Genomic DNA, 23,664 nt, shown 5'->3' on the forward strand with positions numbered 1-23,664 from the left:
ACTACTATAGGGAACCTCATAAGTAGTAACTTTCATCTGCCTTATTTAAGTTCTAACATCTTTAAAGCACATGTCAGGATTTTCTTTTTAAGACTGAATAACATTCCATTTTATGCACATATTGCGTTTTCTTTATCTGTTCATCTATTGGTGGGCATTGGGGTTGCTTCTACCTCTCTGACTCTAAATGATGCCGAAGTAAACATGGTATGTAAATCTTTCTTTGAGATCCTGCGTGTGGTTGTTTGGGGTGTATACTCAAAAGTGGGATTGCTGGATCATACAGTAGTTCTATTTTCAATCTTTTTGAGGAACCTTGAGACAATTCCCACTGTGTCTACATTGGTTTCATTCCCACCAGTGAGAATATGTGTTATTCACATGTCCCCCTGGCTGATACTTTGCTTACTCAAGTTTGAGGTCCACTAGATTATGATGAAATGTCACTGAGATTAACTTGTAGTGAGAATTAATCTTATTGGGGGACACCATCCAACAGGTGAGCCGGCTCCTGATTTTGGGAGGGGCCAACGTGAACTACAGGACAGAAGTGTTAAATAATGCCCCCATCCTGTGCGTCCAGTCTCACCTGGGCCACGAGGAAGTTGTTACTCTGCTCCTGGAATTTGGGGCCTGCCTGGACGGGATGTCAGAGAACGGCATGACTGCACTCTGCTACGCAGCAGCTGCTGGCCACATGAAGCTGGTGTGTCTGCTGACCAAGAAGGGGGCACGGGTAAGCAGCAGCCTTCCCTGCTCTGGGACAGCCAGGGCATGGGGTGGGTGGGAAATATCTGCATATTGTGGTTTGAACTGTTACTAACCAGGCCAGTCTCCCTTTGTTTGTGTATTGTCCAATCTCAATGAATGCAGAATCCTCAGCATAAATGGAGGGGCTAGACTACAGGTGTTGCCAGTTTATAATGTTGCTTGGTGTAGAGCAGCCTTGGGAGAGAGGTGGGCCATGTGCTGGCTTCTGAGTTGTTTTTCTGCTTAATGCTGCCCCAAAGGGAGGTCTCAGGGAGAATCCTGACCACCAGCCATGTGAGTAGGGCCATCCTTTATGAATCCTGCAGTGTTTACCTAGAACTTGGTAGCATTTAACATGGCACCACAGTGGGCTGCAAAGATTTTAAATGTTTGCCTTTTATTTCACCCTCTTATCCCATTTTATATTGTGTCTTTTTAAAACAATTGCTTGAGTTCTGTAGATCTTAGAAGCCACGTGCTTGAGCTGCCGGGAGTCACCATCTCTCTCTTTGCCCACTAGGATACTGGGCAGGTTACTGAACCCATGCGTCCCAGGCTTCCCGTCTGTCAAATGGGAATCACAGTAGCATCTCCCACAGTGCTGCTGTGTGAGCACTAAATCAGCCTATTGCAAGTAATATTAAAAAATTATATTATTAGCCAAGTTCCTTCAAAACTATCAGTGTTGATAGATTAAATGAAAAGTACATGGAGTTCCCAGTAAACTCCCTCTAGCTTTATTATAAACATTTCATTAGCAGATATAGCTTTTGAATAATAACAGATAAACCACTCATGATTGTTTTTGCATTTTTATTTAATTAGGATATTTAAAGTTCAACATCAGTACCAAAATACCCTCAAAATATTAGGTTTATAGTAACTATGGAAGCCTTTTTTCTCTCTCGCTCTCAAAAATCCGACACTTGGGGGCTGGAGAATTGGCTCAGAGGTAGTGTGCTTGCCTAGCATGCATAAGGCCCCAAGTTCAATCCCCAGCACCACACACACACACACACACACACACACACACACAAATTTGGATCATCTGAATTTTAGCTCCTAGAAGAAGGGGTATGTCTCTGGAGGCTTTGCTATGAGTGCCTCACTGCTGTGTGGTCTGCACCTTCATTCCAGGATTCAGATATCCCTTAGCTTTATTCAAAGGCCAGCAGATGGAAGCCAGTGGACATGTCGGTGGCTCTTGCAGAGCCTCTGAGTGCATGTGCAGCACTCCTCAGAGTTTGTAAGCATGATGGGACTGGGCCCTGGCTCCTCCTCAGCCCCCAGACTCCCTGGGTACAGAAGGGCAGTGGACTTCTGTCTCCTCTGGTCCTCCGTAGGTGTGCACTGCTCACACACTCACCCTTTCTGGCCAGTGGCCTCTTCTGACTTTATGCACTACCCCACTACCCCTTTTACATGCCAGTATGTCCAGAGTTTCCAGCCTACACAGACTCCCTTTGGCCTTCCTCCTTCAGAGCTGCAGTGGCAAGATCCCTCCCTTTCTCTGGCTTCTCTAGTTCAGTGACCGAAGACCTGTTCTCCCCCACAAATTGCAGCTCCCTGTGCCAGCCTGAGAGCGCCCACCTGGGCACCCAGTTGGGAAGCCCAGGGTTTTGTCTGAGGTTTTGGTCTGAGTCCTTCTATGTGTAACCAAGAGAACGTGGAGCTCTGTGCAGTATACCAGGGGAATATTTAGATAAGGAGGGGATCTTGTGATCGCCAGTCCTACAAGGGGAACCCGAGGCCCAGATCTTTGCTTTCATTACCATGCAGGAAATCGGACAAAGGTTCAGTGCTGTCCAGAAAGACATGTTAGAATTTGAACCTGTGTCTGTTTGGAGTTTACTGGAGCCTGCACACAGCCTCTGGTGGATGTGGGTTCTCAGAGGAAAGGGAATGCTCATCTGTGCCCTTCCCCAACTCCTGCCCCCCCAGGTGGACCACTTGGATAAGAAAGGCCAGTGTGCACTCGTCCACAGCGCTCTGCGGGGCCATGGTGACATTCTCCGGTATCTGCTGACCTGTGAGTGGTCAGCAGGTCCTTCCCAGCCCGCCCTGAGGAAGAGCCAAGCCCTGCAGCAGGCACTGACAGCAGCTGCCAGCATGGGCCACAGTGCGGTGAGTGAGGCTATGCTTCCTTCCTGGGAAGTGGGACGCCATCGCCCAATGGGTCAGTTGCTTTGGCTAATGGGTACCGTTCACATTGTGAGCCTGTGACACATTGAAGGAAAGAGAAAAAAGAGAATTTTGAGAAGTAGCCATTGGCTTTGACCATGTGTAAAGGCTTCTCTTGGATCACATCCTTCCTCAGTCCCATCAGCTGTGACTGGGACAGCTGGGTGGGTTCTTCCCGTGCAAGGCCTCTCTCAATGATCTCGGCTCTTCCTCCTGTTTCTTTCTTCCCTGTTCTACTTTTACCCTTTTGCCCTGCTGTTTTACATTTTTTTCCCTTTAATTCATTCTTTTATCTTTGTAATCTTTTAAAAATAATCCCATGGAATCCTAGTTCTAAAATCATTCTTGAGTATTTGAAGGATTTTCAAAAATAGAACTTTAATGCTTTGGAAGCACATAAATAAGAATGCTTGTCATTCAAGCTCCTGCACTGAAGGAGAGCTTCGCAGCTGCTAAGTCGAGCACTTATTTCTGGTAGATACAGTATTCCTCATTTTGAAGACTTAATTGTCATCTCCTGATCTGTGTCTTAGCTCAGTCTTTGAATTTAATAAACATTTTACTCACGCTCTTCCTAGTTTTTCTCACTCTGTGTTATCTTCAGGCAATTAGAGGTGCCAGTAATTGGTAAAATTCTTTCCCCAAAATGGCTTAAAGTAAATTCGAGTGCCAAGCTGGCTGACTGACATTTGGCACTTAAACACAAGGGCAGACACACACACACACAAGCTTGTACTGCTGGCTGTCTAATTTGGGGCATTGAAAACACATGCATAAATATACAGAGAGAGTGTTAAATGCACATATCTGAAAATGTAGGTATTTTTCCTTTCTAAATGGTTCCCTAAACCTGAGTGTGTCTAAAATGTGAAAAATCAGCATTTGGGGTCCCAGGAACACCAAATGTAGATTTGGCTCTCGTCTCAACTTATGTTCACCCCTCATTTTTAAGCAGGCTGGGAAGAATGTGAGCAAAACCCCCCTCAGCACAACAGTAACCATACCATGGAAAGAAGCAGGATTTATTCACCAAAGACTTAGAAGGTGTAACAGTTTCCTAATTCTGTCATGACAATGGCCACCAACTTGGTGGCTAAAATCAATACATGCTTACTCTTAAGAGTTCTGGAGGCCAAAGTTCTAAAGTTAAGGTGTGAGCAGGCCACCATTCCTTCTGAAGGCCAGTCTGTTTCCTGGCTTTCCTAGATTCTTGAAGCCACCTTTGTTCCTTATCTCACAGCCCTGTCCTCCACCCTTAGAATATGTCACTTTAATTGTAGCTCTGTTGTCCTTCTGCTCCTTCCTCTGACTTGGATTCTATCTGTCATCTTCCTCTGAGGACTGTTGTGGTCACATCAGATATGATAGCAAGTACACCGTATACTCTGATAATTCAGGATCATCAGCCCATTTCAAGATTGGTTATCACATCTGCAGTTTTGCCATGTAAGGGAACATTTGCTAGTTCCTGGGATTTGGTTGTTACTTGGCCTAGTAAGAACGAATGAATTTGGAGGCTGGAAGATGGCTTTGACTTGTTTTCTGTTGCTCAGGGTGAATGTTGGCTCTGATCCAGGGCATGGATATATCCATCTCCCTGAGAGCCAGCTCTCCTGCCTCCATTCCATATTGTGACCTGACTTGCTCTTTGACCTGAAGATGTCCCAAAGGGAAAAGAATAATGCTGCCAAGTAGAGAAATCATTTGGACAATACTTGAAAAATTTTTGTTGTTGAGAAAAAAATATATATATGTAATGTATGTGTGTGTGTGTTTTATATATATATATATATATATATATATATATATATATATAATATAATATATAATCTTGCCTGGTTTTCCTTCCTTCCTTAAAAAAAAATGGATCCACCATCTTCTGGTGATTTATGCAGAAACTGCACTTTATGTGATCTGCCGTGTCCTTTGTTGATTAGGCTGGCATATTTGGGTCATGTTGGAATTCATTAGAATTCTGAGTACCTAGTAATTCTGAACAATGTTGATGAAATTCACTGAGATTTTTTTTAATTCTTCTCCAAGTGAAAGTGTGAATAGCATATGAATTATGCTTGAAAACAGTTTTCATTATATTTTCTCTCCTCGTGCAGCATGAGATAATAATGGTTAAAAAACAACATTCTCTCCTTTGATATGTGGGATATAATAAGCACCTATTGCCATGAGAACTCATTAAGTCACCTTGCCACTTCTGACAGGTGGTCCAGTGCTTGCTGGGAATGGAAGAGGAACATGAAATAGAAGTCAATGGCACCGACACGTTGTGGGGAGAAACAGGTAATTAGGCTTCCACTGCATGTAGTCTGGGGCAACTCGCTTGATGTTTTAGCCCCCATTGTGGCCTAATTGTCTTAAGGATGACTTGTGATGCATGTAGTCCTATTTTTATTTTATCACGAGGCATTTGAAGTTTAAAGCTTTTAAACTTTCCAAATGGTAGTAAAACTTCGCTAGAAGCATATAAAATTTGAATCATTTTCAATTAGAGTAGCAGTTATCATGCCTCTGAGGAATGTCAGATGGAAATACCTAAATAAGGCATCTGGTCTGCCAGGTCTTCACTTGTCCTGACCACCCGATCTTCCTGGGACTTGTGCAGAATGAGCCGGGCAGGCACGTCCACCCTCATTTTCAGGTGAATCAAAGGTGGCTCATTAGGAAGGGCTGGGGCCTGCCCTGCATTGTAAAATGAGGGTAGAACTCAGGCTCCGTGCACCTACCTAAAATACTAAACAGAACTGATAAGTCAGTTTCTTTTGGTCTGGGATGTGTGTTTAACTACAATGGGGAAATGCCACAAGAAAGAGTACATTTTAATGAAGAGTGAAATTCTGATGAATGAAGATAATGCTGGTTGCAAATTTTCTATTTGACCGAATGGGCGTTAGAAATGTAAAACTTTAGATTATGAATTATTTTTTAGTGAATATAGCTGGGGTGTTGAATGTGCATTTCCAGGCTGAGTTCTGTGTGTATACATGGTGTGTGATTTCCATTTCTCTTGCACAGATTTGTTTCCAAATGCTTCTAAATTACTTCCTAACAAGCCAGATGGTGGTGTGGAGAGATTATTAGCTAACTCACACTTAAGAGAAGCCTCAGAGATTTTCCTGGTGGTAGTGCAGTCCTGCCCTTGAGAGTCCCATGGCCCCCTCCAGGGCTGTGGCCATCGGCCTGGCTTCCCATTGCTCATCTGGGATTGAAGGAGGAGCAGACACAGCCTGGGTTGCAGAGAAAGTACAGGACTCCAGATGGTGTGGACTATGCATAGTGCCAAAAGTGTGCAGACTGCAATATTGCCACTTCCTCTTTATGGAGTTCTTCACCATACTTTTAAATTGTCCTTTGGCAAAAGAAAAGTTTCCATCAAATTCCACACTGTGTCAGCAGAGTAGCCAAGTGGAGAACAGGACTTTACTGATGGCCAGAAAGTTGGAATCCCCCACCCTTTCATTGCCTAGTTGAGCACCTTGGGACAGGTGTCTCTGTCAAATGAGGTAAATCTCACCTGCCATTTAGGAGAGAGGCGACTACTAAGTGAGGTAAAGCAGTCTCACCAGAAGGTACCGGATGATGTCAGCCTAAAGAGCACTGGCCCCTAGACACTCTGATTCCTGGGGTCTAGGGAGAGCCCAGCATCCTGAATTATTTGAAATGATTCATCCACCAAGAAAAACAACTGCTGCACAGAGCTGTCTGGAGTGGTGACACAGTGTGACACCTGTGAAAGATGGCCACAGTGACAGAGAATCACCACATCCTTAGTTCACAGGGGAATCTCCAACCTTTAGTGTTCAAAATGATTTTTTTTTCCTGGAAGAATAATCCTGAGGACTGACTTTGAGGCCTAGGCGTGGGCTTTTCTTTCTCTTTGATCAGTCCTGAATTTCAGTGTCTTCTCCCTCAAGATTCTCAGTGGGTTGCTGGCCAAGGAGACATGTGAGACTGCAGACTTCCCCCTAATCTTCTTTATTTTAACAACACACATTTATTATCTCAGTCTCTGTAAGTCTGAAGTCAAGGCACAGCATGGCTGGGTTCTCTGCTTCAGGTTCTTACCAGCTTACAGCGTTGACTTGCGCTGTGTTCTCATCAGAGACTCCATGCACTGAGGTCCTTGGCAGGATTCATCTCCTGGCCATTGTCCCACAGGTCTCAGTAAAAAAAAAAACAAAACAAAACTACAGAATAGTTCAGCCTGTCTTTCAAAGCCTCATGTATGGCCTTCGAGGGCTAGGAAACACTTCCAGTTTCCTTATCAGACATCAGGTGAATTTCATCAGTCAAGAGGATTCATTTGTTTTGTTTTTGTTGGAGTGATGGGGATTGAACCCAGGGCTGCAAGCATGCTAGGCAAGTGGCTATCACTGGGCTACATCCTCAACCCAGCCAAGAGTTGTTTTTTTAGTTTTGAAAGCCCTAAACTTTAAGCTGAGGTTGGGCATGGTGGCTCACACTGTAATCCCAGCAATTTGGGAGATTGAGGCAGGAGGATTGCAAGTTCAAGGCCACCCTGGGCAACTTAGCCAAACCCTGTCTCAAAATAAAAATGAAGAGCTGGAGATGTAGCTCAGTGGTAAAGCATCCCTAAATTCAATTCCCTGTACTTAAAAAAAAAAGCTAAGGCAACATAAGGGGCTGGGCTATAGCTCAGTGGCAGAGCACTTGCCTAGGAAGTGTGAGGCACTGGGTTTCATCCTCAGCACCACATAAAAATGAAACAAACAAAAGCATGCTGGCCATCTACAACCCTGAAAAAAGAAAAGGCAACATAAACACCATTTTCCAGGCTTGGACTTCAGGTCTATAACCCACCCACCCCCCTTCTCCCTGTGTTTTTCTGCGGGTTATCTTTCCCTCATGTTCCTTCAAAAGTGACCAACACTTGTCTGCCTCAAAACTCTTCTCCTTTCTAGATCTGTACTTATCAGGGAGCTACCTTGAAATCTTGCAGCAGAAGTTTTAGATGAGAAAACATCTATAAATATGGAGCTTTATGTGAACTTAGATTCCTCACTGTCTAGAAGTTGAGATCTGTGTTTGTGATTTGGCAAGATGGGGTCCATGTTACTTCACCCCCAAACATTGGGGAGAGATCAGATGAGAGAGGCTCACAGGCAGCCTGTGGAGAACAGGAGCCGTGTTAGTGATCCTGTGCATGAAAGGGTCACACAGCCCTAATTGTCACCAAGCCAAATAGAAGCAGCAGCCCTGGTGGCTCCCCAGTCTGTGTGGGATGCGCTGCAGGAGCCCTTAGAAGTGAAGCCAATTGTTTGGTTGGTGGTTTCATTTGGGCTTCTCTCCTGGATCCTCTCAATGGTGCTTTGTGTCCTGTATACTCTAGACTAGCCCTTGTCTGTTGTTAGCCACAGCATAGGGTTAGGATCCCGAAAGTGAGTCCTACCTAGGGTGTGGGAAGCTGATGGAACAACTGGAAGCTTTGTGTGGATAATGCAGTTATTATTCTTCCTGGAACCCTCATATACATTTATACAAGTCTGTTCAGTGCAGATTTAGCTATGAACTGCTTGGCCTTGAGATGCTGGCTCTTGGGGTGACAAGGCAGAGCCTCCCGTCTCTCTCTGACCCACCAGCCTGTCTGTGGAGGGTGTTGTTTTCTGTGCAGTGCTATCAACCTGTGCCGAGCACAGCTACCTGCCTGTCTCTTTTGCTCAGTCCTGGTAGGGCTGCCTCTCCCTGCCACCACGCTTCTCCACTCTCCTCCCAGGAGAGACTCTTGGGGCCCCACTGCTGAAGTGTGGTGTCCCTGTTGCTGATGGGAAGCACTGGGCTCTCCACAGAAGTGATGACAGCCGCCAGCCAGTGGGGAGGGAACATGGGCCAGTGGGAGGCCACTTATCACTCAGGCCAGGGGGAGGGGTGGTTGAGAGCAGGGACAATCCTATGTCTTAGTGCCCTGAGGTTCTCATCACTGGAAGCGCCTGAGCCATCTCCTATCTTAGGTTCAAAGAGATGAGAAAATGTGTAATAGAGTTTGAGACATTCATCCAAAGTGGGAAGTGTGTAGTTTCAGGTTTATTGCAATAAACCCAGAGCTTTTAGAAAACTCGCAGACTATCTCTACGGATTTTAGAGAGCACAGGGCTTCACTTAGGAAAGCTTTCCTTTGCACCAGTGTCTGGGGCCATTTGCTTCTTGCCTATTTCCTGTCTAGAGACCAGCCCTTCAAAATCAGTTCTGTAGTTCCTGCATCTCCCCAGCCCTCCTCCTTCACTTCTTCAGTGGAGAATCGGGAAGGAAGGTGCCAGGCAGAGGAACACTCAGAGCAGCTGCACCTGACTGACCTGCCTCACGGCTGCCGAGGCCCTTGGCTGTCTGCCACTCACAGATTGTGTCAGATGATGGCTCGGTAGTTTCTGGGCAGCCTGAAACCCAGCACGAGCCCCTCCGATGCTTGGGTTATCTCTGTCTTGAGCATTCCACAGCCATGACAAGTCAGTCCTGGCTCCCACGATGTCCCGGCTAAATTGAGTTACTGTTTCCATGTCCATGTTTGATGTGAATCAGTCCAAACAGAAATGACCAGAGATGCTTAGCTGGTGACCTCATGCTGTGGGAATTGCCAGAGGAACTCTGTTTTCAAACTCCAGTTTGCTCTCAAGTGTGAGAGACTGCTGTGGCCAGAGCCTCCTGCTCTGAACAGAAGGGAATGGAGGCCCTTCTGTCCAGGTCTGCTCTTGTGGGTGCAAACGTACTGATCCTGTCAGCGAGGCTTCCACAGGTGTCTCTTGCCACTCCCTTTGCAGTTTCCTGCCCAGGACTTACCGACAAATCCCATGATGCTTTTTTGATAAGAGACTATTTCCCCCAAATTGTGGGCTTCATGAGGGCAGAAGTCCCTCCCTTCTCTCCCCCACCCCCACCCCCGTTTCTCTTTCTTTCTGTCTTTTACCTGGTCACTCCTCATGTGACCGCCTGGTGTGGCATTGCCAGAAGGATCTCTGTGTACTGAAGGAGATGCTGTCTGTCTCTGCTGTCATGGTCACCACTAGCCACATGTGGAAACTGACTACTTGAGGAGCGACTTGCACAATTGCATCTTTGTCTTATTTTAGCGTAATTTATTTAAGTTTAAATATCTATTGGTAACTATTGTCCACTAAATTGGACTGTGCTTTTCTATTGCAGGGCTTGTCACATAGGTGTAGAGAAGTAGGCAAGTAGATTTAAAGAAAAGCTATGTTGTTCTTCGGACAGGGCAGTGTTCATTCTGTAGAATTATTTAGGGGGAATACTTGTTGTCAGAGGCAGGAAGAGTAAGGAGCCTGGTGGCTCTTAAGGACCCACTGACCTCATTTCTTTGTGTTGTAGCACAGTCATGTCCTGCTGGATTCCAGGATGGCTCAGATGGTCTCGTCTGTGCCAAGGGCTCAGATGGCTGCTGGACTGACCACCACCTGGCATGGTATGAGCATGACTGATGGGACAAGGTGGCTCATGCCAGCCCCATTTTCATGTCTGTGACATCTCCCTCTCTGCCATGCCCTCATGCTGTCCTCCAGCAGCCACCCCACCCTGTCACAGTCACCCCTCCGAGGTCCGTCTCACTGCTTCCTGGCTGGTCTTGCAGTAGGCCCAGGGCCCTGGGCTTAGAGTGTCAGACCTGACTGCCCCTGAGGGCTATGTCAGCGCTATTTTAATTGGTGAATCCTTTCCAAAGGGGCTTAGTCACTGTAAATAATCGGTTCTTACTGCCAAAGCTATTAAAGATACTTCATTTGCCTTTATTCCTAGGAAGAGCTGTTCTCTCCACTGTAGGCTGACTGCAGAGCACGCCCCCATTTACCAGTGTCTTGAGGCAGTGGAGGGCAGCAGGAACCCAGTTAGCAGGTGGGGTCCCCAGCCCGGCCTCTTCTCCACACTGGGTCAGGAAGCTGGGCAGCAGTGCTTTATGCTCTGTGACTGAAGTTTCCCCTCGACTCCTGGAACCACTTTACTTTTCCATTCCAGGGCTGCTGGGCTCTGGTCCCAGGTGTACTAGGCTGTGTGTGGCCGGGCTCACCCCAGGCCGTCCCAGGATGCAGGGATGGGGGGGGGGTGTCTTATTGGTTTAAAAATTATTTCTTTTTTATTTAAATTTTACCTTTGTTTTTTGAAGAAAGAAGGGAGCTGTTTTTGTTAAGAATTTAAAGTACATTTTAAATTTACTGAGTAGGGTATGGTGCTTACACATACAGGTTTGAAGATCCCTATCTAAATGCTTGGTGGTTCATATTTAGAAGTTTTTCAGATTTTTGGAATACTTGCATGGATTTTACTGGTTGAGCATCCCTGATCCCAAAATCCAAAATCTGAGTACTGCATAATCAAAAACTTTTTGAGCATCATGTTGCTACTCAAAATGTTTCAGGTTTTAGATTTTGGGATTAGCAATGCTCAGCCTGTACACATACCTCTCGGGGCAGAATTTCTGGTGAGAAACTGGAAGAAAAGAGTTGTCCCATTGTTTGCTGGGACCTGTGGAGAATTCTAGCTCTTGGCCCATGCATTTAGTCACAGCAACCCAGGAGACTGAGGCAGGAGGATCACAAGTTTGAGGCTCACCTGGGCAACTTAATGAGACCCTGTCTCAATATTTTTAAAAAGGGCTGGGGGTATAGCTCAGAGGTAGAGTGCTGCCGGGTTCAGTCCCCAGTACCACCACTGTGCCTCCCCCAATGTAAGAGGGATGGACTTCTGAATGCATCCAGTGGAGAAGAGCCGAGTGACTTGCCTGAACACAAGGACATTAGATTTTTTTTTGGAGCCTGAGTATCTCACCAGTACTGGTTTTGAAATCCCTATCAAGGCCTGTCTTCCTTCCCAGTGCTGGTTTAAAGAAGGTGCAATAAGATTCTTGGGTGTGGAAACCCTGTCAGAAAAGGTAGAACTTCTTGACTGTCCTTGGCATAAAAGCATGAAAAGGGGACAACTCAGGGTGTAGCAGAGGGGCTAGCCCAGGGAAAATTCACAAGTGTCTCTTTCCATATTTGGATATTCTCTCTTCTCCCCTGCCTCCATCCCACTGCACCCCACCCCATCTTCTTTTTTGAGACCTGTTATAAAATTGAGTAAACAGATTTTGTGAAAATGCCCTGGTTTTTTTCCTGGCATCTCGGGGGGTATCCTGAACATAATTGTGTCCTGCTTGGCCCTTGTGGAGAGAAGAACACCCAAAGCACTGGACCTGCCTTCAGAAACATGGACCTATCAGAGGCATGAACACACCTCAGCACACTTAGAAGCAACAGCTGTTTGAAGCTGCAACCTTCTAACAGATTTTTAGTACAAAATCTATGAAATATGATTTATATTGTCCATGTTTTGGGAAATTGTTTTTAAATTGAGTTTGTTATTTAGAGCACATGTTATCTCTCAGAGGATAGGAAGAGGTTACTTGAGGTGACACATATACAAATAGGAAATAATAAAATTGAGTCTGGACTGGGCCAGCAACAAATCAGATGGCACCTCATGGTGTCATCCTGTGTGCCCTCAAGTTGAGCTGTGTTCTGGCCTCGCTGTGCCAGGTGACAAGTGTTGGAGGGAACATGGTCATTGTAGACTGTTCCTATTGTCCTTTGAGAAAGCAAATACATTTTCTGGAACTTTCCTTCTAAACAGCATTCATAGGCAGCTGTTTGATGAGTTGAATGTGTTTAAATATTTCCTGGAGGCAACAGTGTAGGAGTTGTGAACTCAGATGCCAGCCAGATGCCCAGCTGCTGTGTGACCTTAGGCAAGTTGCTGGGCTTTTCTGAGCCTTTCCCCTGTCATCTATAATAGATAAAAATAGTACTTGCCTCATAGAACTTGATTGTGCAGTAAATGAACTTGTGGATGCACAGGACCATGAAGCATCATATAGGCAGTACTTTACAAATGCCATAGTGTATTGTTAAAATGTTAGTTTTGATTAGGAGCATGGCTCCTGGTTGATTCAACTGCCCTGGTTAAAGTGCTGACTCTGCCACTGATTCTCTTTTTGACTAGGGAAAGGTGTTACCCTGACCCAACTTTTTTACCTCAGCTAATTAGACATAAGAGGAACATCTCATTCACTGTGTTATTGGGATCACGTGAGAATTCACCCATGGTAGTTTGTACAGTGCTCACCAGTGGTATATGTTCAGTAAATTTTATATAAGGCCAGGGATGTGATAAGTTGATTGATATGAGTCAATCCATATCTATCGCTTGCTCTTGCGCGCGCGCTCTCTCTCTCTCTCTCTCTCTCTCTCTCTCTCTCTCTCTCTCTCTCTCTCTCTCTCTCTCTCTCTCTCTCTCTCTCTCTCGTAGAGACAGGATCTCCTTAACTTTCCCAGGCTGAATTCAAATTTGTGATCCTACTGCCTGAGCCTCTTGAGTGGCTCCAATTACAGGCATGCACCACCATGCCCTGGATTATTGTTATATTTCTAATTTATGCTGCTATACCTTTGGTCTTGGTAGAGTATTGAAGTGAATATTTAAATGATAAAATCATATAGTTACTCTGCAATTACTTAAGGAAGATGAAGTCATAGGTGAATGAGAAAGAATTTGATTACATGTATGAAGTCCTGTTTAGTGGCCACTGCACATTTTTTAAAGGTTTTTTTTCAGAGGTTCATGTTTGATCTTAGTCCAAGCCCAGAGACTGACTTTACAGTAGAAGCTAAAACATGGTCAGGTTGTTCTGTTCCCCAGATTTCGTTTCTGCCTCTCCTAGTTTTAGTCTTTCAGAGAGCTTTATAGGAATGGGGGTCTGGGGCCACATCTGAGCATAATGGTAGACTGCACCTGTTATCTATTCCTCAGAATCCCTGCCTTGGCAATGGCTAGTCCTGCTCTGCGGGGCCTGGCCTAGCCTGGCCTGTGGGCACCCGGGCTCTCCTGGAAGAATTTGCCAAGTGGAGAACAGCAAGGAAGGTGTTATGAAGACTTGTTAGATTCAGAAAGCTTTGGGCCATGCTGGCTTCCCATTCATAACGCATCGGAGCACAGAGCCCTCCCAGAGAGGCTTGTGAGGCAGGAGTATCGGAGCTTAGCTGCAGAGTCCAGTGCTTGGGGGGCTTGACTGCTGATGCAAGTGCAGGTTTTTCACTAAGAACAATCTTTATTTTCATTTCGTCCTTTAAATTGTTGGGGATTAAATCAAATACCTGCCTGAGCTTTGTAGAGGGAAAGAATTTATAGGCCTTGGAAAGCATGTTCTCTCTAGTGGAAACCTTCCCCTCTCTCCAGAAGGAATGCCTAGCAGAGCGAGCCAGGAGAGTTCACTTCTGGAAAGCCTGCTCCTAGAAGATGGGGCAGGTGTATTGTCTTGCCTTGGGGAGAGGAGTGCTTTCAGTTGGAAGCCACAGGAGCCAGCCTCAGTGTGACAGCCAGTTCCAAGTGGCAGGGCAGCAGAACACAGGCCATCATCAGCCTCTAGGTACATCAGCTTCTTAAGATGGCAGGTGAAGAGTTGGAGATGCCTTTCATTCCCAGGGTTAAAAAATAATCATAAGATTCCTGATTATATTTTACTTTTTAGACAAAATAATAGAAATTTCCAACATTTCATGCATGCTGTTTGCTTGGGTTCCTTTTTTTTAAAAGTGTGTGTGTGGGGGGGGGGTGTCCATCAAGCTTGCAATTGAGGGTCTACGTCACATCTAATGATTTTCACCTTAACCATGATTAGATGATATTTCTGAGAACCCTGCTACTTACTACTAATATTGGCATTTTTTTTCATTTTTCACTCATGTTTATAAAAGATAGGAAAGGCCAGTATAACAGGAAATAAATCATACAAATGAACACAAATATACAAAGAAAGCTGGTCCATTATCACCCTCTTGGTCAGCAGGGAGTGGTTCAGGTGCAAGCCATTTGTTCATGTGCTCAATTCTGGCCTTGGAGGACAGTTTGGTTTTTGGTGTGAAATATACAAAGAACAGTTATTTGCCAACAGGGAGCCGCCTCTCATGCAGAGTTCAGATGTTAAAATGAGTCCACAGCAAATGAGAGGAATAATGATCTGTCCTATGCCTGGGTGGCACATCCCTGTGTGTTTGAGTGACAAGTCTGCTACAGTGTATTTTGAGCAGCCCTGTTGATGGAATGACTATGTTCCCAGCAAGTTGACAGCTGAGTTTTTTGTAAATCAAATCTTTGCCCAGAGAACTTTAATATGTAAAAGATTCCTGCAAGTATCCATTTTATGGTACAAAGAACTATTTCTCACTGATGTTTTCCATAAGTTTAGATGGCTGAGTGTCAATCAGGTTTTTCTTAAAATGAACATCTGCTGTGACAAAACTAATCATACTTTGAAGATAGTATTGCTGAGGTGAAATTTTTCAGGATTGTCAGAAAACCGTATGTGCTTTCTCAGGGATTTAATTACATAAATGCTGTCCTGTTAGGGATTTTGCAAATAAAAAGAACTCGTGTCCAATTTCAGTCCTAAAAGGTGCCACATATTTGCACTGATTTTAGAGCTTCCGTCTCATACCGGGTCCTTTCTTCAACTTGGCATTTTTCTGGCCAGAAGGCCAGGCATTGCCCAGGCAGGGTTCTGTCTTCCTCCTCCCAGGGTCCCCTCCCCTTTTCATCAGGTCAGGCCGAGTGCACTGACCCTCCCTAGAGTTGGGGTCAGCCCAGGGACTGGCCTCTCAGCAGAATGTTTGGAATTCCTGAGCGGGGTTCTGCCCTGACTTCCTTTGCTTAAGCTTGTGGCTGACTGTTCTTCAGTTTCCCTTGTTTCCGAATATGGCATCCTGAAGTCTATAGGGCTGCTGAAACTGGAGATGCACCCTAGACTCGGGGCCTTGCAGTGATGGGCTAAAAATACTCTCACTAGAAAAAGGGAAGTCCAGGCCACCTTCTGTAAACTGGCGCCTCATTGGGAACTGGTGCATAGAATGTGGTCTGTTTTAAGCCTGAGCATAGTGGGCCTGCACGGAGAGGTTCTTAATGCCCTGCTGAGAAATCTAGCCACCAGACACACAGCATGTCGGGCCACAGGGAAAGGAGGCTGTGGAATCCAGTGCAGTCGCCACCCCATATCCTCTTGTCAGCTGCTCCCACTGGGGTTTCTCTGACGCCTCTGTAAAGCACCCAGCCCATTTTTAGTGCTGGGTATCATTTCTGATAAGCTGCTGTTGCAGACATTTTGCAGCAGCTGCAAAAGAAGTCCTGATTTAAAGGCCTGTTTCTAACAGGGCTGAGGCTTGTTTACCAGGGCGGGGCTGCTTCAGTCTCATCAATGGCAGCCCCACTCTTACTCTTTCCATGGAGTCCTGCACGTGCCCCGGCCCTGTCTCTGCCTGCAGTGCTCGGCATCTGTGTGTGCAGGCTCTCCTGTGCGTCTGTGTCTGCCTTTGATGCATTTCTTCTCCATGTCAGTGATAACCAGTCATTGTGTTCAGCTGGGGTCTGTGTCCTTGGTGTCTGAACAAAGATTTGAGCAAGACACATACAAAGTACAGATTATTGAAGGTGGAAGTGAAAATGGCACTCCGTAAGGTAGAGCAGAGTGGGCCAAGCAAGGGAGAGAGGCTCAAGGCCCAGTGTCTGGAAGTTAGTGTGTTATATGCTGAGCTGGGAGATGTTCTTTTCCCTATATGGACCTGATTAAAGACCTTGCCCTGTTTGCCCCCATTGGTTATCTTATACCTGATTAGAATTTTCACCAATTTTCCCCCACTGGTTACTTTAAAAAACCTAATTAGGTGCTGAGGGTGTAGCTTAGTGGTGGAGCACTCGCCTAGCACGTGTGAGGTACTGGATTCGATCCTCAGCACCACACAAAAATAAATAAATAAAATAAAGCATTGTGTTCATCCACAACTAAAAATATTTTTTAAAAAACACCCTAATTTAGAATATTGCCCATTTTACACTCATTGGTCATTTTAAAATGGTGGGAATTATGGTGCTAAGTCCTCAGGGGTGGGAATTGTCATGGTAATGAGATTTATCCTAAACAGGAACATGACTGGTTTCCCTGTCTTGTCCTCCAGAGGTATCCTTATACCCTGCCTCCACCATCTTGGTGTCCTGAATTCCTGCCTAATAAAGGGAGCAGAGGGTCCCCCAGGTGGACGAAGGTTGCTAGGGAACAGCTGGCCCAGGTGGTGGCTCAACACCCAGACCTTCTGTCCCACTTGCCACTCTCGGGGCACATGTCCACATCAATCCAGTATAAGGGAAGGAATAACTTTCCCCCTGCCCTTCAGAGTGCCTCGTTGAGCACCATGTAAGACAGATTTAGAGGAGGAAAACACTTGGAGTTTAATAACACGAAGCTCGGGTACATGGGAGAGAGGTGAGTACATCTCATGGAGGTGGCTTGGTCTTGAGGTTAACTACCTCTGTTCTCTAAGCCCAGGTGAGGGTGTGCAGAGAGCAGGTGTGGAGATGTACCAGGCAAGCTCAGGCAGCAAGAGCAAGGTCTGCGGGGCAGCTCCTCCTCGGGTGGTGTGGGTCTCCAGTGCTGTGGTTGTCCTTCTCTTCAAGGGATGCGAGGAGGCACCCTTTCTTGGGGAGAGTTCTGTGGCGAGGTAAACTTCCCTTACAAAACTGTAACTTTGTTTCCAGAACTTCTGCCTCTGTAGCTTCTCAAAATAATCAGTACAAAATAACCCTTCTGCTGAAGAGGCAGATTTGGGGGTGGCATATTCTGATCGTCTGCAATTTGGAAGTTCCCCGAGCCCCACATTATGATGAATCCTGAACAGGGTCATCATGGCAGGAGCAGGCTGAGACAGGGTTATGCAGCAGGGCCGGCTGGCTGGCTTAGGCTCATTGAATGGACAGGATTGCCTCGGCCACTGGCTTCATGGGTGGGAAACCCCACCCACCTCTGCTGCAGCACATCCATATAGGAAGCTGACATAAATGACATTCTGACATTCTATTAATTCAAGTTTTCTAAGTTTGAATGTCTGCTCCATAGGGACAGTGGGCCTGTTCACATGACACAAATAGAGGTGGCACCAGTGATCCAGATCAGCTGCACTGTCCACTTCCTTCTTTCCCGTTGTGGTTGCACCATCTTGGAAAAAGTCCACATCCCTCCAGATCAGTGGTGCAGATGGCAACTGTGGCTAAAAATGGCTTCTCTAAAAGTCGTAAGAAATTCTTTGACTAGACAGATGACAGGAGATGCATTATTATAGAGACTACTCAATAACAAGTTACAGTGGTCCCGGGTGTTAATGTGCTGGGCAGCCTCGGGGTGTTGAAATTTAGCAACAGCAGATGTGGTGTAGAGTATTGCATTTATGAGACATTTTTAAATCGTTAAGATGCATTTAAAGAGTGAAATTAGAATTAAACATTTGCTGAACCTTTGGACTCTTCATAAATCTGATCTGGTTCAACCCCATAGCTGTACAAACAAGAAAGCTGAACCTCAGAGACCTCAAGGACTTGTCAAGATCACACACAGCAAATGGGACTAGCCACATTTTCAGGCCTCTTGTTAAGTCCTTAACCCTTGGACTCCAGAGCGGAGGAGTCTTCTCATGTTCTGGGCGCCTTGGTGTGCTCTACTAGTCTATAGTTTAGATAGGAACTGTCCTTTGAAAGCTCCTGTGTGAATGCAGGGGTGTTCAGAGGTGAAATGATTGGATTGTGAGAGCTGTGACCTGATCAGCCCAGTCCTTGAATGGGCTGCCTGGGTGGTAACTGTAGGCAGGCAGGTGGGTCGCTGGGGCAACCCTAGAAGGGTGCATCTTCCCAGCACACACACACCCCACCCCTGCTTCCTGGTTGCCTTAAATGGAGCTGCTTCCCTTCACTCTGCCCTCCTGCCCTGCCATGGAGGGCCTCACCATGGCCCCGGGACTGTGTGCTATGCAAGGACACTTGGATCTTTGACTTTTTTTCCAGAGCTGTCTCCTGCCTTCACTCCCACCAGGCCCAAATGAGCATTCCTGCCATTCCACACCCCATTCTCAGTTGATGATCTTGGGCCCTTTCCACGAATCCACAGGAATCAGGGCTTTGCCTTCAGAGTAGGGCCTATCCCTATTTTCTTGTTTTCAACCTGAGAGGTCTAGCTCTCTCTCTCTCTTTTTTTAATATTTATTTTTTAGTTGTAATTGGACACGATAATCTTCATTTTATTTTATTTTATGTGGTGCTGAGGATCAAACCCAGGGCCTCGCACATGCTAGGTGAGCACTCTACCGCTAAGTCACAATCCCAGCCCCTACACTCTCTCTTTTCTTAAAAAAAAAATATTTATTTAATAGTTGTGGTTGGACACAATACCTTTATTTCATTCACTTATTTTTTATGTGGTGCTGAGGATCGAACCCAGGGTCTCACGCATGGGAGACGAGCACTCTACCACTGAACCACAACCCCAGCCCCTAGCTCACTCTCTTATGGAAGCTGGGAGTGATAGGTTCAAGGTTGCACCAGGACTGGAGCCCCAGTGCCGTGCTTGGCTAAGATTAGTACCTTCCTCCCCCGCACGCCTGCTCCTCCTGAGGAACATCCCTCCTATGCCCTCAGCCCGGTCCTGTCCTCTTGCACCATGAACAGCCCTGGCCTGGGATTGTCCCTGCTGCCTGCTGTTGCCCTTTACTCGAGGGGGTGACCATCACTGCTGGGAGGTCCTGAGAACCCAACTTTGTTCTTTCCCTTCCTGCCATTTCTGTTGCGTTAGACCTGTCCTTCCGATGGCAGAACCTGCACCCACAGCCTCCACGATCCAATCCCGTTTTTCTCTTTTTACTTGTAAAAGTTATGCCAAGCTCCATCAGAGCAGGAGTGATGTGATACGCTTGTGACTGCCTAAGGAAATTAGTTTTGTTGGGTAACATTTGACTTGAGGAGGAGAGGCCAGGCTGGACCACACTACCGTGTTTGTGATGTACTGTATTCTGGTTATTTCTTGCTGTGAAAAAAACAAAAACAAAACTTGGTGGCTCCTGAATCTACAGTTGGGGCGGGGCCTGGTGGAGCTGGGGAGGGCAGCCCCCACACGCTCTAAGCCGGTTGACTTTGCCAGCGACCCCTCCCAGGGAGGCTCCTGTGTATGGCCGGCAGCCTGGTGCTGGCCGTGCGCTGGGAGCTCACCGGCTGCACACCACACTGCTTCTCTCCATGGGTCTCAGCACAGGGCTGCTTGGGCTTCCTCAAAGCAGGACATCTGGTTCCAAGAGTGAGTGTCCCAAGGAAGTGTAATTTGCCTGCTTCTTCTTGGGCCCCAGGCACTGGCACCGCGTCACTCTGGCTGTGTCCCACTGATCACAGCTATCACAGCCCACCCAAGTTCAAGGGCAGAGAATACCTGGAGGAGAACAAATATCAAAGAATCTGGGGCCCCCTCTGGTCCACACTGCTAACGGCCTCCCCTCGCTCCTTGGCTTTCTTGTAGCGCTGACTGCGGCCGCGGGAAGAGGGAAGCTGGAGGTCTGTGAGCTGCTGCTGGAGCGTGGAGCTGCCGTATCTCGGACGAACAGGAGAGGGGTCCCTCCTTTGTTTTGTGCAGCACGCCAGGGGCATTGGCAGGTACCCAGTGAGCCTCTGGATGCTTCAGAAACAATGAGCAGGGATGGGGTTCGCGATGGGGACTCATGCCACCTGTCCCCCTACCCCCAGTATGTCCCATCCTTGGCCTCTGCCCATGTCCTCAGGGCTGCTGGATAGAAGCACACATTTGACCACACAAGACACTGAGATTAGCCAGGGGAACATTCTTCCTATAATAGGCATAAGATCCATCTGTTTGTGTTTGAGGCAAGGTGCAACCTGGTGCCAGGTGTGGGGCAGGTACGTGGTCCTTGTTTACAAAATGAAGGTGTAAATGAGCAACTACTATGCAAGACCCTTTTCTCCCCAGCACCCCCCCCCCCGGCCCCTGGAATTAAAGACAGCCTTGAAAAATGGTTCCTTTTCCAAGAAGCATAATAGAACCACTCTTTTTCAAGTGTGTTGGGCCAACAGGTAACCAAATGACAGGAGCTACAGATGCACGGGAGCAAAGCTTTTGTGACTTTGCAGGGCCTGCTCTGTCTCTGTCAGGGGAAGGTTGAAAACAATGGGAATGTGCCACCTTTGTCACTGAGGTGAGGTGATGAATCAAGTGTCAGGGGAATCATCTGGACCCATGGTAGATAAAGCACTTCCCTCTCATGGCATCCTGAGACATCTGCCATCCTTCTTTTCCTCCCCAGGCTTACCACCATACATGGTGTAAGGGGGTATTTCTGAGGTTAAAAGTTGCCCTTGGAGAAGGGCAAACCATCCTCCAACCCTGCATTTAGGAAAGCGTGTTGCTCGGTGTGGCAGGCCAGCTTTTTCCCAGCCCCTCCCTTGCCCCATGCTCTACTCTTGTAGGTACAGTGAGTTCCTTCATGACCAGGGGGGATCTGTTCTAGGACCCCTGGAGATATCAGACTCTGAGGATGTTAAAGTCTCATATATAAAATTGCATATACTATGCAGTTGCACACACCCTCCCAAGAACTTTCAGCCATCTCTACATTGTTTATAATACCTAGTGCAATGTAAATGCTATGTAAAGTTATGATGTATTGTTCAGGGAATTATGACAAAAAAAAAGTCTGTACATGTTCAGGACAGGTGCAGTTGTTTTCTGAATATTTTCAATCTGCTGTCTATGCATCCACCAGCGTGGATCCTTGGGCACAAAGGGCTGCCTCTGCTTAGCTCCAGCACCTGCTTGGGGCCCAGGTGACCCTGCTAACCCCCTTAGTTATCCTCAGTCATCCTTAGTTATCTCACCTCCCCCACTATAGCTGTCATGTCATTACTTGATTGTGATTGGCATCGCTTCCTGCAAATGACTGTTTCTGCCTGGCACATGTGGTATTTGTAGATACACTAATAAACTGGGAATGTTAAAAACAAGCATATATTTGGAAAAAGATTCTGTTCAAAGGAATGCAGTAGGAAGATCGTACAGACTCCATGTATCACACAACATTCAGAAACATGGAGTTTTACAAGAAAAGTGCCATTCATCTACTTTCAAAGATTGAAGTGCCTGCTGCATAGAGAGAATGCGGCATACTATTGCAGAAAGGAGATTAATTCTGAGTGCTTCTTTCAGATCGTTAGGCTGCTGTTGGAACGTGGCTGTGATGTGAACCTGAGTGACAAGCAGGGCCGGACGCCCCTCATGGTGGCTGCCTGTGAAGGGCACTTAAGCACCGTGGAATTCCTCCTTTCAAAAGGTAGCTGGCATGTTGCCCTGCGTAGGTTTCCTTTGCAGGGACAGAGTTTCAGTAGACCCACTCAGTACTTTTCTGCCTCCAATTTTCAGTCTTTTAGTTATGGAAATGGATCTGTTTTTGTTCTGGGAATCTCCTCACACACACAAGCAGAAAGAAGAGGTGGCACGGGCTGCATATCACCGCTCAGCTTCAGTGCTGACCCTTCGGCCATCAGCTTTAAAATTCGGTGCTCAAGTGACATGCTGTTCTGCCCAGCGCACTGTGTGACTGGGCACTCTGCACTGGGAGACCCTTTGCTTCTGGCCTTTGCCATGTAAGGTCCCCTTTATGTGACTGGACTTTCCTTTCAGGTGCCACCCTTTCTTCTCTGGACAAAGAGGGTCTGTCTGCGTTGAGCTGGGCTTGTCTGAAAGGCCACAGGGCAGTGGTCCAGTATCTGGTCGAAGAAGGAGCTGAGATAGACCAGACAGACAAAAACGGCCGTACTCCCCTGGACCTGGCCGCCTTCTATGGCGATGCCGAAACTGTGAGTACCCACGAGACTTTGCTCCCCTCCACCTGCAGGCCATTGTGGGCCACTGTGGGAAAGAGGACCCAGAACCAAAGATGTTTCTGACATATACCTGGGTGTGGCCTGGGTGTGGTGGGTGAAATTTCAATTTTTCCCCATTCTGTGATGTGCAGTCCATTCCAGGACTTAGTAAATAATGTCAAGCATTTTAAAAGCTTAAAATGACCTGCTTACAACCTTGAATTACTATAGACATGCATGTGAGTATGTATACCCATATGCATATGTAGTTTCATTTCCTCACAGTGATCTGTGTAAATAGAATCCCTGCATTGATCCTTCAGGAAACACGTGTGAGATCATGCAGTACCTGTCTTCGTATGCCTGGCCTGTTTCATTCAGTGTCACATTCTCTAGGTTTATCTATGTTGTTGCAAATGACAGGATTTCCTATTTGAGAGCAAATAATATTCCATTTTGTGCATTTACTGGTTGGTGTTTTTAAAGTAATGTGGTATTAATTGCCTAAAAATATAAAAAGGTTTTGGGCACTATTTCTATCTCTTTGCCAAATGCCTAAATCTAGTGGGGGCATAAAGGGGGGGGGAAGACCAATAAAGTGAGAACCGGGAGATGTCTTTCAGGGAAGAAGCTTTGTTATTGTCAGGCTCCACATTGCAGGCCTCTGAGGTGCCAGAGAGTCCTCAGTGACTCTGGCCTGAGGACTCGGTGCATCTGCTGGGAGCGGGAGACCTTGTGCTGTGCAGAGGCACTGAGGTCGAGCTGGAGAGGCAGCTTGGGGCAGAGCACTTGCCTGGCATGCATGAGGCCCTGGCTTCTATCCCTGCACACACACACTACACACATGCAAAGCGTTAGAGTTCAGTGGTACGTTACAAACTGTACTTCCTGACTGTCAAAAACAAATATTTAGTTAAATATAATTTTTAATAAGTTTTTTTTTTTGGTTTTGTTTTTAGTTGTAGATGTAAACTACAGCTCAGTGGAGAAGTC

General features: G+C 46.5%; 1 protein-coding gene across 1 annotated transcript in view; it reads left to right on the plus strand.

The window, feature by feature from the left end:
* Tanc1 (tetratricopeptide repeat, ankyrin repeat and coiled-coil containing 1) overlaps positions 1-23,664 on the plus strand; it is a 229,778-nt gene that overhangs the window by 197,722 nt on the left and 8,392 nt on the right. The window contains exons 17-22 of the mRNA XM_077802626.1: positions 500-736; positions 2,692-2,874; positions 5,151-5,229; positions 20,318-20,451; positions 22,016-22,139; positions 22,490-22,665. Of these exons, the coding sequence (XP_077658752.1) occupies positions 500-736; positions 2,692-2,874; positions 5,151-5,229; positions 20,318-20,451; positions 22,016-22,139; positions 22,490-22,665 (933 nt within the window). The remainder of the gene's footprint in view (positions 1-499; positions 737-2,691; positions 2,875-5,150; positions 5,230-20,317; positions 20,452-22,015; positions 22,140-22,489; positions 22,666-23,664) is intronic.

The sequence above is a fragment of the Urocitellus parryii genome, chromosome 1 (assembly GCF_045843805.1).
Source record: "Urocitellus parryii isolate mUroPar1 chromosome 1, mUroPar1.hap1, whole genome shotgun sequence".
Classification (NCBI taxonomy): Eukaryota; Metazoa; Chordata; class Mammalia; order Rodentia; family Sciuridae; genus Urocitellus; species Urocitellus parryii.